Source organism: Triticum aestivum, chromosome 3B, assembly GCF_018294505.1.
Source record: "Triticum aestivum cultivar Chinese Spring chromosome 3B, IWGSC CS RefSeq v2.1, whole genome shotgun sequence".
Classification (NCBI taxonomy): domain Eukaryota; kingdom Viridiplantae; phylum Streptophyta; class Magnoliopsida; order Poales; family Poaceae; genus Triticum; species Triticum aestivum.
Genome location: NC_057801.1, coordinates 738,143,079 through 738,155,618, shown reverse-complemented (window position 1 = coordinate 738,155,618; position 12,540 = coordinate 738,143,079). Strand labels below are relative to the sequence as shown.

At 48.7% G+C, this 12,540-nt stretch overlaps 2 protein-coding genes and 1 non-coding gene across 3 annotated transcripts; all 3 read left to right on the top strand.

Annotated features, from left to right (window-relative positions):
* Positions 1 to 525: 525 nt before the first annotated feature.
* LOC123072089 (microfibrillar-associated protein 1) lies at positions 526 to 2,794 on the top strand. Its single transcript, XM_044495645.1, has 2 exons — positions 526 to 2,007; positions 2,437 to 2,794. Exons 1-2 carry the CDS (start codon positions 806 to 808, stop codon positions 2,558 to 2,560), a joined length of 1,326 nt encoding a protein of 441 aa, XP_044351580.1. The 5' UTR covers positions 526 to 805; the 3' UTR covers positions 2,561 to 2,794.
* A 6,107-nt stretch (positions 2,795 to 8,901) lies between these two features.
* On the top strand, positions 8,902 to 11,681 carry LOC100682498 (probable glucuronosyltransferase Os01g0926600). The gene is made up of 4 exons (XM_044495641.1): positions 8,902 to 9,215; positions 9,822 to 10,210; positions 10,437 to 10,678; positions 10,779 to 11,681. Exons 1-4 carry the CDS (start codon positions 9,113 to 9,115, stop codon positions 11,290 to 11,292), a joined length of 1,248 nt encoding a protein of 415 aa, XP_044351576.1. The 5' UTR covers positions 8,902 to 9,112; the 3' UTR covers positions 11,293 to 11,681.
* Positions 11,682 to 12,260: 579 nt separating this feature from the next.
* TRNAF-GAA (transfer RNA phenylalanine (anticodon GAA)) lies at positions 12,261 to 12,333 on the top strand. Its single transcript has one exon. It is a non-coding gene; the product is annotated as a tRNA-Phe (tRNA).
* The last annotated feature ends 207 nt before the right edge of the window (positions 12,334 to 12,540 follow it).

Below are 12,540 nucleotides of genomic sequence, written 5' to 3'. Positions count from 1 at the left end.
GCTGGAGATGCATTTCATCAGATACTCGCAAGCTCCCATATGGCAAAACTGTGTTTTTTTTGACGCAGAACTGTTTTTTGACGCCCGGGCAGACCCTCCTGAGCTAGACTACTGGCCTGGTGGGTGAACTAGCATCTCTTGGGCCTTAAGAAATGCCAGTCTTTTTTTTTTAATAAACATTTCAAACTAGGTAGGTATACTTTGTGGATGGCGTTTTTTTTTCCAGCAACTTGACGCAGTGAACATCAGTCAGATAGGTTTTCTCCGTTTGTAGTTTGGATGGCATTTTAAAGCTGCTTAGTTTTTTTAGGGAATTCAAAAGTGTTTGATTTTGGATTGTAAAGTAGCTGGGCCGAGAGAATTCCCGGCGGTGGGCCGCGGGAAGGTGGCCCGCTTGGTCTGGCTATAGGCGGTGTATGCGGGCTCAGGGCCCTTTTCTATCCTCAGGCGGCCCTCCAAGCTCCTCACCTCAGGCCTCAGGCGCAGGCGCCCCCGGCTTCCCTGATCTCATCCCCGCTCCGGAAGGCTCGACCTCCTCTGGCGGCGCCGCCGGAACCTCCACCTCCACCTCCACCGCCTCTGCCCCCTCCCACCCCCCACCCCCCCACCAAAGCACCGCCACAGGAGCCCTTCCGTCTCCTCCCCTCCACCGGATCCATATCAGACGCGGTTCTTTCCTTCCCTTGGCAATCAAACCCTAGCCTACTCGGATTTGTCTTCGCTTTATTAGGGTTGGACACCGCCTCCACCGCGCTCCCCCTCCCAGTCACCGCCTCAAACCGTCCAGCGGCCGAGCGCGAGCACCATGTCCGTGGCGGCGGGGGTCAGCGATGCGGCCATCGCGGTGCGCGACAAGCTGCGGGGCAAGATCGGCCAGACCAAGGTGAAGCGCTACTGGCCGGGGAAGAAGCCCGAGTGGGCCGACGAGGCCGAGGACGACATAGATCTCCGCGCGGCCAGGGTCTCCCTCGACGAGGCGTTCCCCAAGGCCGAGGAAGGGGACCGGGACCGGGACCGGCCCCCCAAGGACGACCGGCGGCTGCGGCGGCTCGCGGAGACGCGCGCGGAGAACAAGGAGGAGCTCAGGGCCGACCACCGCCGCATCCGGCAGGCCGAGATCGTGTCCACCGCCGAGGAGGAGCGGGACAGGCAGGAGGCGCAGGCGGAGGAGGAGGACGACGAGGACGCGCAGGAGGAGCGGCGGAGGAGAATCAAGGAGCGGCAGCGCCTGCGGGCGCAGGAGGAGGAGGAGCTGCTCCCGCAGGAGGATGAGCCGCTGGAGGATGACGTGCAGGAGTCGGAGGAGTCCGAGTACGAGACCGACTCGGAGGACGAGCAGATGGGCATGGCCATGGTGAAGCCCGTCTTCATACCCAAGGCGCAGCGGGACACCATCGCCGAGCGCGAGCGGCTCGAGGAGGAGGAGCGGCAGGCGGAGGAGAACATCAGGAAGAGGCTCGAGGCTAGGAAGATTGAGACCAGGCAGATTGTGGTGGAGGAGATCAGGAAGGATGAGCACATTCAGAAGGCGCTCAACGAGGATGCTAGCATCGAGGATGTCGACACGGATGATGAGCTGAACGAAGCTGAGGAGTATGAGTCATGGAAGAACCGTGAGATGGCGCGGATTAAGAGGGACAGGGAGGAAAGGTATGCAAGGTTGAAGGAGAAGGAAGAGATTGACAAGGTGAGGAATATGACTGAGGAGGAGCGCCGGGAGTGGGAGAAGAAGAACCCGAAACCTTCTCTCCAGAAGTCCAAACAGAAGTGGAACTTTATGCAAAAGTACTACCACAAGGGTGCCTTCTTCCAGGAGAGTGGTGATGACGTGAGTCAGTCAGCTGGTAGAGACGCTATATACACCCGTGATTTCTCTGCGCCCACCGGTGAAGATAAGATGGACAAGAGCATCTTGCCTAAGGTCATGCAAGTCAAGCATTTCGGGCGGAGTGGCAGAACAAAGTGGACACATCTTGTTAACGAGGACACTACTGACTGGGATGCACCGTATGTACTCATTCTTATGGCATTACTGTTTTCTACCTGAAAATGTTCAGCCGGCCTGTTTAATTATCGTCATATTGCTTATCAGTAGAACATGTGCCATCTATCCACTACTTTGTCCAGACAATGCTTACTTGCCTAAATAGAAGACACACCGTGTATGCTTTTCAGCTGAATACTAATAGCCCCTCTCTGGTCCTTCAATCGGCATGCCTGATTTGTCCCTCTTTTTGTCATTCTAGCTTTGTCGATGGTATTTATCAATTACTCCCTCCGTCCCATAATATAAGAGCGTTTTTGACACTAGTGTAGTGTAAAAAACGCTCTTATATTATGGGACAGAGGGAGTAGTTTGTTTTTGGCTAAAAAGGGCACTCATTCTGATCTTATAACAAGGATCATGGCCCTTACTTATTTCTTGTTGAATTTCAGATGGGCTACAAACGGGCCGCTGCGAACAAAATATAATGCAAAAATGGCGGGCATGAATGCACCTATTGCTAAACCAAAGGGAAGTAAGAAGATGAAGGATTGGGATACAAAGCGAGATGATTAAATGTTTGTTTTGTTGGCTTTGACCCGGTACCACTCTCCTACTACCATATGATCACTAGCTGAAAATGGTGCTTATGCAGATGTTTTATTTCTTTATGTTGATCACATATGAGACATGTGCTATCATTTAGTCTTGTACTATCTTGCAAAATGCTTTTTCGGAGAAGTATTTTGTACATATATGTTTCTGTGACTTCTCGCGACAGGCGCATCTTCTATAATATTTGCTTGAAAATTTTGTCGTTTGCTAGTCATGCTACATTTGTGTGCTCTTGAGAATCCTATAGTAACAGAATTCCAAGAAAGCCTTAATTTGTAGTGTTTAAATTGAAGAAAACATAGGCCAAAAAGGGCTCATGTGTGGCTTTATTCATAGCTGTTGGACAATATGAGATACCTGGGATTTGTGTTACAGACTAACAGATCAAATTGAGGCTATTTCTCCAGAATTCACTGCCTCATTTAGTTGCCTGTTCATTTAGTTGTTGTGTTCTTTTCCATCACCTTCATTGCTAAGGTTGGAATGAAATAAACTATTCTTACCAATCTCAGTTCAAAATTCAAATAGCCATGTAGGCTGACCAAATCCTCCCCTCCTGAACTCGACTGCTGGCCCGGTGGGGTTTGTTGCCAAAAATTGGCATGCCAATGTTTGGCATTGTGCCAAATATTGCCTACTACTCCCTCCGTCATCAAAATGGACAAAAAGGGGTGTATCTAAAACTAAAATACATCTAGATACATCCCTTTTTATTCATTTTGATGACAAGTATTTCCGGACGGAGGGAGTACTTGGTTGGTTTGTGCCCATCTCTTATAAAGTTGCCAATAGTTGGCAAGTCTTGGTATTGCCAATATTTGGCAATGGCAACATTTGGCAAGCCAAAAATTGGCGGCAAACTAATTATGCTCTAAAGCGTTGGTAGCATGTCTCGAACCTTAGGGATGTCCTTTTTAATAAAATAATACAACTTGGCGTACTTTGTGCGCTTATTATACCTCCATGGCTGCATACCTCAACTTCATCTCTTTTCTTGTTCTTCATTGGAGGATGAAATGACAGCCATTGTGCGCTTTGTCCGTTGTATGTGGATGTCATAATGGAAATTACAATATTTCAATCCTGTGGATTGTTTGTCTGTTGCTGTCTCTAGACAGGGTCGCGTTTCCGGATTGTGAAACCTGCTTATACTTTGTCAGTTATGTTCTGGACTTGTGGTACATGACCCACCCAGCTGATGTTTCTATTGCCCCCCTTCTATGTTCCCCAGAAACAGTAGAGAAGAGGGGGAAGTGCTGTAACAAGTAATGTCATCTCATCTGGGGGTCTGGAGTAACAATCCAGGCATGTAGTTGCAGTCTTTGTATAAATACTGTTGCTGATTTCTCAAGGAATAATGTTCAGACATGTTACTGAATTAGCCAACCGATGTTTGTTGGCCCTTCTGAGAATTGGAGTCAACGTCAGGCCTGCCTTAGAAAATTGGAAATGTTCAGGTTACACCTCTACTTTTATGAAAATCCGGATTACTATGAGCCTTGCTATAAACTGGTCACTTTTTGAGATAGCCGGTCACTTTAGTCCACCAACTTTGACAGCCGGTGCAAATATCAGCCTGATACAGTGGCCACTTGGCGACTGGGCCTCCCATTAGCTTAATTTTGTCACTTCCCGAAACCAGAACAGAGGGGAATAGATCACATCTTTTTCAAGAAGAAAAAAAATCCTAGGCTTGATCTTGACATATAATCGCAATTGGAAGCAGTAGATGCCAACTAACACAGGTGCTGGGTACTGTACTGTAAAAGAGCTCCACCTGCAGCCGTGCTTATTAAAGGTGATTTCATCTGGTAGCCTGTCTTATGAAAAGTGATTGACACTTGGAGTAATAAATAATTAGGCATCTAGCTAGTTGCAGTCCCTGTCCAAGTGTTGCTGATGCATTAAGCAAAAAAGAATAGCTCGGACATGTGACCGAATTGGCCAACAGATGTTTGTTGGCTCCTATGGAAAATGAGAGTCGATGTCACGACTTTTGTGTCATGGCTCACTTTTGTTAGGCCTTGATCTAAAAGGGAAAAGGAGGTTCTCCCATATATTTTCTCTAGCGAAACTAGTACCGTATGCTAATAAAAATTGCTCTGTAGCTGTATATATTGTATTCTTGTGTATTTCTTTTCTTAGGCCTTTTTTGTCCAACCATACTTTTGATCACCCAACTTTAATACTATACTCCTATACGACATGACTTGTCAACTTGATAAACCACAAAAATTTGGTCTCTTTGCTGGCTTAGAAATGTTTGGTGGATGATGTGGCAGTGGTTTTGCACACGTAGCGGCACCAACCAGCATTTTTGTGAAAGAAGCTGGTAATAGGAAAGGGAAGACGAATAAGAATAAGAATACTTGTTAAATCATGATAAGCATTCTAGATGGGAGCGAATAAGAATGATATTTAATCATGATAGATATCCTAGGAAGAGACAAGAATATGGGGGTGTCAGAAAATTGAGAAAATAACAATAACGCAACGAGAATTCCCAGTGGACGAGTGTCTGTAACATGTCTTTTTTGTCTATAAAATGTGCAATGTCTTTGGATTTTAAACATCTTTCCGTGACTCGGATCTTGTTTCCGTGGTATCTTATTTCTTAATATATGAATTCCTTGCCCGTTTTTGAAGATTTGTGTGTTGTGTGAATTTGTTTGAAATAGAGCCGACGGCGGCCGATGGGCGTGCCGTCCACCAGATCACCTCTCTTTGCAGTATCGATCGATCAGGTCAGGTCAGGGACCAAACATGCCCAGTTTAAATCGTACGTGCGGGTCAACTGTCAACACAACGCAGGGAAGAAGACGTGTCTTCTTACCACCGACGACGACCTACTCCCCTCCCCCCTCCCCTGCGTGTAGTCTACTACGTATGCTACCTAACCAGGTACCCCTGCCGAACACGAACAACACCAGCCAACGACGGCGACGAGCGACCGAGCGAGAAGTCAAAGGCGGAGGACAGGCGGCACGGCGTTGGATTGATTGTGCGGCAAGCATGCATGGCCATGGCCATGGCGTTTCCCACCGACGGAAAGGACTCTTGAATGCCACGCGGTTTGGCTCGCTGGACCCCGCCAAAAAGGGCCAACTGTACGTGCAACGCCGTTCCAGTCGGCGGCGTCCGGTTGGATTTTACTCACCGGAGTAATCTCCGCTCCGCGTCTCCCGGGATGATTGATCGTCCACGTCTGCCAGAAAAAGCCTAACTTTCGCCCTCCTCTGCGCGCTTATAATCAACTAATCCCAACGGCCGTTCACACGACTCTTGCATTGCCTACTATAGGAGCATAAAGATATGTTGCTACTCTTGAGATTTAAATAAGCGCCACAGTTTTGTGATAAAAACCAGCGATGCGAAATCAATTTTGCGGCAAGCAAATCACCCATATGGAATCGCGTAATTTCTCTACTACTCCCTCCGTTCCTAAATAATTGTCTTTCTAGAGATTTCAACAAGTGACTACATACGGAGCAAAATAAGTGAACCTACACTCTAAAACATGTCTACATATATCCGTATGTTATAGTCCATTTGAGATGGCTAGAAAGACAATTATTTGGGAACGGAGGAAGTAGTTTACATTGATTGATGTAGGGGAACGGTGGTTGCGGTGGTGTTGGCTCGTTGTAATCTTGACGGCGTTTGATTATCGAAGGGGCACCGCCGTAGTTACACTCGTCGTAATCCTTATCACCCACCGCTACGGTGCTTACGGCAGATGAGGTCTCCTCCCCTTGGCGCAGGTCGAGAGAGATGGGCTGGCGAGATCTCATTAAGCACTGTTTGAGAGCAAAATATAACTTATGATGTCGGCCGTGGCGGCATCGATGACCCATTGGTGTAGATTCACGCCGATCTCTTGGCGGTACAATTAGGGTTTGCAGGGTTTTGTCGGTATGGTGATAATGACGACTTTCCTATGCGGTCTGGTCTTTCGGTTCCCACTTCCTTACATTGGTGCCATCCTTCGGTGGAGTTTTGTTTAGCAGTTTTGCTAGAACTCATCTAGATGAGATATAATTTGGTCTCATTCACCTTTTATAGCCATTGGATGTGATGCTATAAGATGCGTGTGTGCTGACGTGGGTTGTATTTGTTCTTATTTTCAAAGTGAATGAGACCAAATTATATCTCATCTAGATGAGTTCTAGGTACTCCCTTTAGTTTAGAGGTTATTAGGATATTTCGTGTATGAATCTTTCGGCGTTTTGACAAAAAAAAACTTTCGGTGACAATTTATTCTTCGGGAGGTTGATCCGACATAAATGCCTTTTTATCATTATCGACCTCTCTTTTTTAGGTCTATCTATATGCATTTGTTGGTTTGACCCGTAAAGTCGGGCCTTTTCTAAAAAGGAACTCATGCGAACAAACATGTGTTTGAATGGTTAGTAGGAGATTGGTATCCCCAACCCATCAGGGTTCAAGTCTTGGTGCTCGCATTTTTCTAGATTTATTTCAGAATTTTCGACGATGCATTTTTCAGTGGGAGGAGACGTTTTACGAGGCGCCTTCAATGACTTCGTCAATCTTAAAATGATATGCCGGCTCAGTCTCTCGAAGGTGCTCATAAAGGTAGTGATGAGTGTATGCGCGTATATACAAGAGCTTGCATCTGTGATGGGTTTAAAAAAAGATGATTTGTCGGCTCAACCTTTCAGAGATGCTCACAGGGACAGCCAAACAAGGTATGTGTTCATAGGAATAAGTGTATGCGTGTATATATAAGCTCGTCTACTTTGTATAATCCCATCTTAGGTAGTACGACCACTAGGTGCACGCCACCAGTAGACGTGCTCGGCTAAGCTAATGATCCTCATCCCTAAATACGTGGCCGTGGTACTTCTACTATTTGATCAATGTACTCCCTCAGTATAAAAAAATATCAGTGTTAAAAAGGCCTAATATTTTGGTAGGGAGCAGTAGATTGGATGCCTTTTCCTATAGAATTATATTGTACATCTCATTTTTGCAAGGTAATATGTGTCTCATTTATATCATAAGGATCATTGTATAAGTCACGTACATACCGACCTGAAAAGACATCAGAACGGTAGCCTTTGCACACAGAAACACCAGCCAAGAAGTAAAATTACAGACAAGACTGAAGAAACCTCTGAGCTTGACACCAACGTCCGTCACCTGCCTCTGGCACCACCATAGCAGCCACTAAAGGAGAAAATGACGGATCACCTTCACACCCGAGCTCGAGGCGGCTCCATTGCTGATATGCAGCTTTTGCGGACCTCCAAGGTGGCTCGCCAATAAAAGCGAAGCCATTGCCGTTGAACGAATCAGACCGGGGCAACACCCCGGACACGTCGTCGAACTCCAGATCTGGCACCCCTGCCCAACTAAGACGTTGGAGGAGGAAACCATACTTGCCTGCCACAAACCACGAACCCAAATCCACAATCTTCCAGATACCGTCGATGCAGATCACAATCTGCATCTGCTCCTGGACTACCTCCCAAGCTTCACGCCGGCGCTGGAGCAAACGCCGTCGCAACAGCGGAGCCCGAGGACACAAGTCCACCACGAGAATGCCGCCGCCGCCGCACCATCCTTACTTCAACAGTCTGGTTTCCAAATCCACCCCAAAAGCGGATCGCCTCGTTAGAAAAAGATCTGAAGATTTATTAGTCGGCGCACCACCGAAGCCATGACTATGAGCAACCCAAAATCCTAAGGCCTTATACAATGGAAGGTGCTTAGAGAAATAAATCGGGCTTTTCTTAAGCACCAGTGCTTATTTGTACAGGATAGACGCTTAACTAAGCGTCTCTCCTGTAGAAATAGGCACCGGTGCTTCAGAAAAAACTCGGTTTATTTTTCTAAGCATCTTTCCTAAACACCTTTCATTGTACAAGGCCTAAGAAACTAATGGCTAAAACAATCCACATGCGTGGATCCGATAACCCCCCTCACCACTGTCGGCCAAGGTCGTCCGTGGAGGGGAGCCGCCGGAGAACCGCGGCGGAGGAAGGCGCCGTGGCGGCAGGAGGTGAGATCGCCTTTCTTTCTGCGTATGATGGAACATGAGAGGGAGGGGGGTTGAACAGGAACTGTATATCTCATTTTACCTGTCAGGATCACTACGTGCACGCCACGAGTAACGTGCTCGGCTTCCCTAAATACGTGGGCCGTGGTACGTGGAGCATTTACAGTACGGTGCTGGATTTACTGCGCGCGCGCGCGTGTATTGAGGACTTGAGGTGAGCGTCCCACCAACCTGCTCCGCCGACAGCTAGCTCATCATTGACACCGAGAGCCGAGCCGGCTCCCACCACCACCACCCTCCGCCTCCACCTCCGCCCCGCTCGCTCCTCCGCATTATTATCACCCGACGCCCCTCCCCTCTCCCCTCCCTCCCCTGCTCGCCAACGCGCGGCAGCAGATTCGACCGTCTCCCCACCCTCTGCCTGTGTATTTTTCCTCCGTCCTCCTTGGCGCTGAGCAGGGAGGCGCGCGGGGAGCTGCGGGCGGGCGGCGGCGATGGAGAAGCCGCGGGCGATGCTGGCCCTCGCGGCGGCGCTCGCGCTGCTCCTCTCCTGCTCCGGCGTCGTCGTCAGGGGCCAGGACACCGAGAGGATCGAAGGTGTGTACCTTTCTCCTATGCGCGATTCAGCTGGAGAGAGCAAAAAAATGCTCGCTTTTCCTTTCCAGCCTTTGATGCTCTGGTAGTCCTTACTGTTCTTCTTCCTGCTGGCGCAATGCTTGTGCCACCGAGCTCGATTGATCCCCAAAAATCCGCGGTTCCTTGTGCGTTTCCGCTGTGCATGGGATCTGATTTGGGGGCATCAATCCGTACTGCTTTTGGAGCGAATCCTGCTGGTTGGGGTTGGGGAAGAAGGCGGGCGGCATGAGATCTGCGGCCGCTAGACCAATTCGCCCAAGATCTCGAAACCCTGATAGGATTTTATTATGCGCCGCATGTTCCGACTTTGGTCACCGACAGGGAGAGCATGTCTGACTTTGTAGATAAGCATGGGCGCCTACCTCAATCACCAAACTTTAGACATTACTGCTTACTGTATTATTAAACCTCCCTGCGATTATGGACTGGAAGTCTAAATTGTCTGTTGCGTTGCCATATACTCTACCAACAGCCCACTCAAACTGTTCCATAGCTCTGTAATTTTTAGCTATGATGATTGTGCTGCGGCAGTACTTGGTTCTCATCATGTTTATGGTGGAAATTCAGGGAGTGCTGGTGATGTGCTGGAGGATGATCCCGTTGGGAGGCTCAAGGTGTACGTCTACGAGCTCCCCACCAAGTACAACAAGAAGATGGTGGCCAAGGACTCCAGGTGCCTCAGCCACATGTTTGCCGCCGAGATATTCATGCACCGGTTCCTGCTGTCGAGCGCGATCCGGACCATGAACCCGGAGGAGGCCGACTGGTTCTACACTCCGGTGTACACGACCTGCGACCTTACTCCGTGGGGCCATCCCTTGCCCTTCAAGTCCCCGCGGATCATGAGGAGTGCGGTTCAGTTCATCTCATCACACTGGCCTTATTGGAACCGGACGGCGGGTGCTGATCATTTCTTTGTCGTGCCGCATGACTTTGGGGCATGCTTCCATTATCAGGTGAGTCATAGAGCACACATGGGAAACCTGAATCTTCCTACTATATATTACCACTGAATCATGGAATGGATATACTTTGCACACTTGTACTACCATGGGCTTCGACAACTGTTCATTCGCTTATGTAGCCTAGTCTGCATTTTATGTTAGATATTTGGAAACAAACTGCATGCTCTGTTCTAGTAGAATCTTTCTCTGACATGCATTTGGCATTGCCGTGGTTCAGGAAGAAAAGGCGATTGAACGGGGGATCCTTCCATTGCTTCGCCGCGCTACACTTGTCCAGACATTCGGGCAGAAGGATCATGTCTGCCTAAAGGAGGGCTCAATCAATATCCCACCATATGCTCCTCCCCAGAAAATGAAAACTCACCTTGTTCCCCCGGAGACCCCGCGTTCCATCTTTGTGTATTTCCGTGGTTTGTTCTACGATACGGCGAATGATCCCGAGGGTGGTTACTATGCAAGGTATGCACATCTGAAACATGTGGTACTCCTCATAATCATCATTCTTAATGGATTATTGGGGCACAAAAGTCTTGACGTACCTTCTATATATGCAATGCAGAGGCGCCCGTGCCTCGGTGTGGGAGAACTTCAAGAACAACCCTCTGTTCGACATCTCAACGGACCATCCGCCCACCTACTACGAGGACATGCAGCGCGCCATCTTTTGCCTGTGCCCTCTAGGCTGGGCTCCGTGGAGCCCCCGTCTCGTGGAGGCCGTGGTGTTCGGGTGCATCCCGGTGATCATCGCGGACGACATTGTGCTGCCCTTCGCGGACGCCATCCCGTGGGATGAGATCGGCGTGTTCGTCGCGGAGGACGACGTGCCCAAGCTTGACACCATCCTGACCTCCATCCCCATGGAGGTGATCCTCCGGAAGCAGCGGCTGCTGGCGAACCCGTCGATGAAGCAGGCCATGCTGTTCCCGCAGCCCGCGCAGCCCGGTGACGCCTTCCACCAGATCTTGAACGGGCTGGCGCGGAAGCTCCCGCACAGCAAGAGCGTGTACCTGACCCCGGGGCAGAAGGCGCTGAACTGGACCCAGGGCCCCAAGGGCGACCTGAAGCCATGGTAGGTAGCCGCGGCACCGGCATTGGCGCCATGAGCTGATGATGTTCAGTCGGTCTGAACCAGCTGAGAGGACTGATGGATGAGTAAGCCCAGCCAAAACCAAGCCAAGCTAAGCCATTACTGTCATCAAATGTAAAGCTCCTTCCTGTCTAATACCTTGCTTCTTTTTGTTGTGATGATGTGCCTGCCTACCTTCCATGTTATGGCATGGCATGGTTCCCTTGTTTTTTGTTGCCCTAGTGCTAGACTGCTGCTGTTGTAGGTGATCATGGATCATAGAGTGTTATATATATGCATGACCTTTGTATTATACTGCTATACAGTAGATGCCGATCTGTAATGGCGCGAATAATTAAGTAAGGTTAACAACAGACCGGTCGTATCCGGTGTACAGAGGCAGAGAGATATGCTTGTCGTTGTCGCTGAGCATGTCTGCCGTTTGTATTGTTTGAAGGCAGCACAGTATCCGTGTCATCTCTGGTTGATATCTTGACAGATTTTGTGACACCACAGGGCTTTTATTTGGAACATCAATGTACTGTAGCTTATGTTGATGATGAAGGTAGATTAGAGCCATGGTGAGTACAACTTGCAAGGAACACCGGCACCTGAGAGCTCCAGCTGCAGCAGACCGGACGTTCCATCGATGCATGCTTGACAGTAAAGCAATATGAGCTGCAATGTTTGCGTCCGGATTAACATGGACAAACGTATAAAAGACTCAGAGCACCCACAGATTTGTTCAATACGGCTTCAGAGTCGAGGATATGCTCCGGGGTGAGCATAATGAGGCCTCTGACAAGAGTACCGTGTTGGGCCACAATGAGAAGCGCGTCCGTGTGAGCCCAAACCATTCAAGACCGGGAATGGTTAACAGAGTCTGAGGCCAAAACTCCAAGATAGATACCGCTCGTCTCCTGCTGATACGTAATGATAAGCCATTAGATCACTAACCAGTTGTTAAAACAAGAAGCGGGGATAGCTCAGTTGGGAGAGCGTCAGACTGAAGATCTGAAGGTCGCGTGTTCGATCCACGCTCACCGCAAATTCAAAATTTTTTTTGTCTAATCGTTCATCAGTATTTTTTTCTAAAACAAAATTAGAGAAACCCGGTATGTATCAGCGATTTTTTTAAGTGGTAGCATATCAACAATTTTTTTGTCTAATCGGTCATCAGTGTTTTCTTTAGAAAAAGCAGTTATGTATCAACTATTTTTTAAAGTGGTAATCTTTTTGAAACCTTAACGTGAAT

Bases quoted from the DNA above. Each gene is read 5' to 3' on its own strand.
- LOC123072089 (XM_044495645.1), top strand. From the start codon at position 806: ATGTCCGTGGCGGCGGGGGTCAGCGATGCGGCCATCGCGGTGCGCGAC. The intron at 2,008-2,436 runs GTATGTACTCAT...GTTGAATTTCAG, and splicing joins ACTACTGACTGGGATGCACC to ATGGGCTACAAACGGGCCGC.
- LOC100682498 (XM_044495641.1), top strand. From the start codon at position 9,113: ATGGAGAAGCCGCGGGCGATGCTGGCCCTCGCGGCGGCGCTCGCGCTG. The intron at 9,216-9,821 runs GTGTGTACCTTT...GTGGAAATTCAG, and splicing joins GGACACCGAGAGGATCGAAG to GGAGTGCTGGTGATGTGCTG. The intron at 10,679-10,778 runs GTATGCACATCT...TATGCAATGCAG, and splicing joins GAGGGTGGTTACTATGCAAG to AGGCGCCCGTGCCTCGGTGT.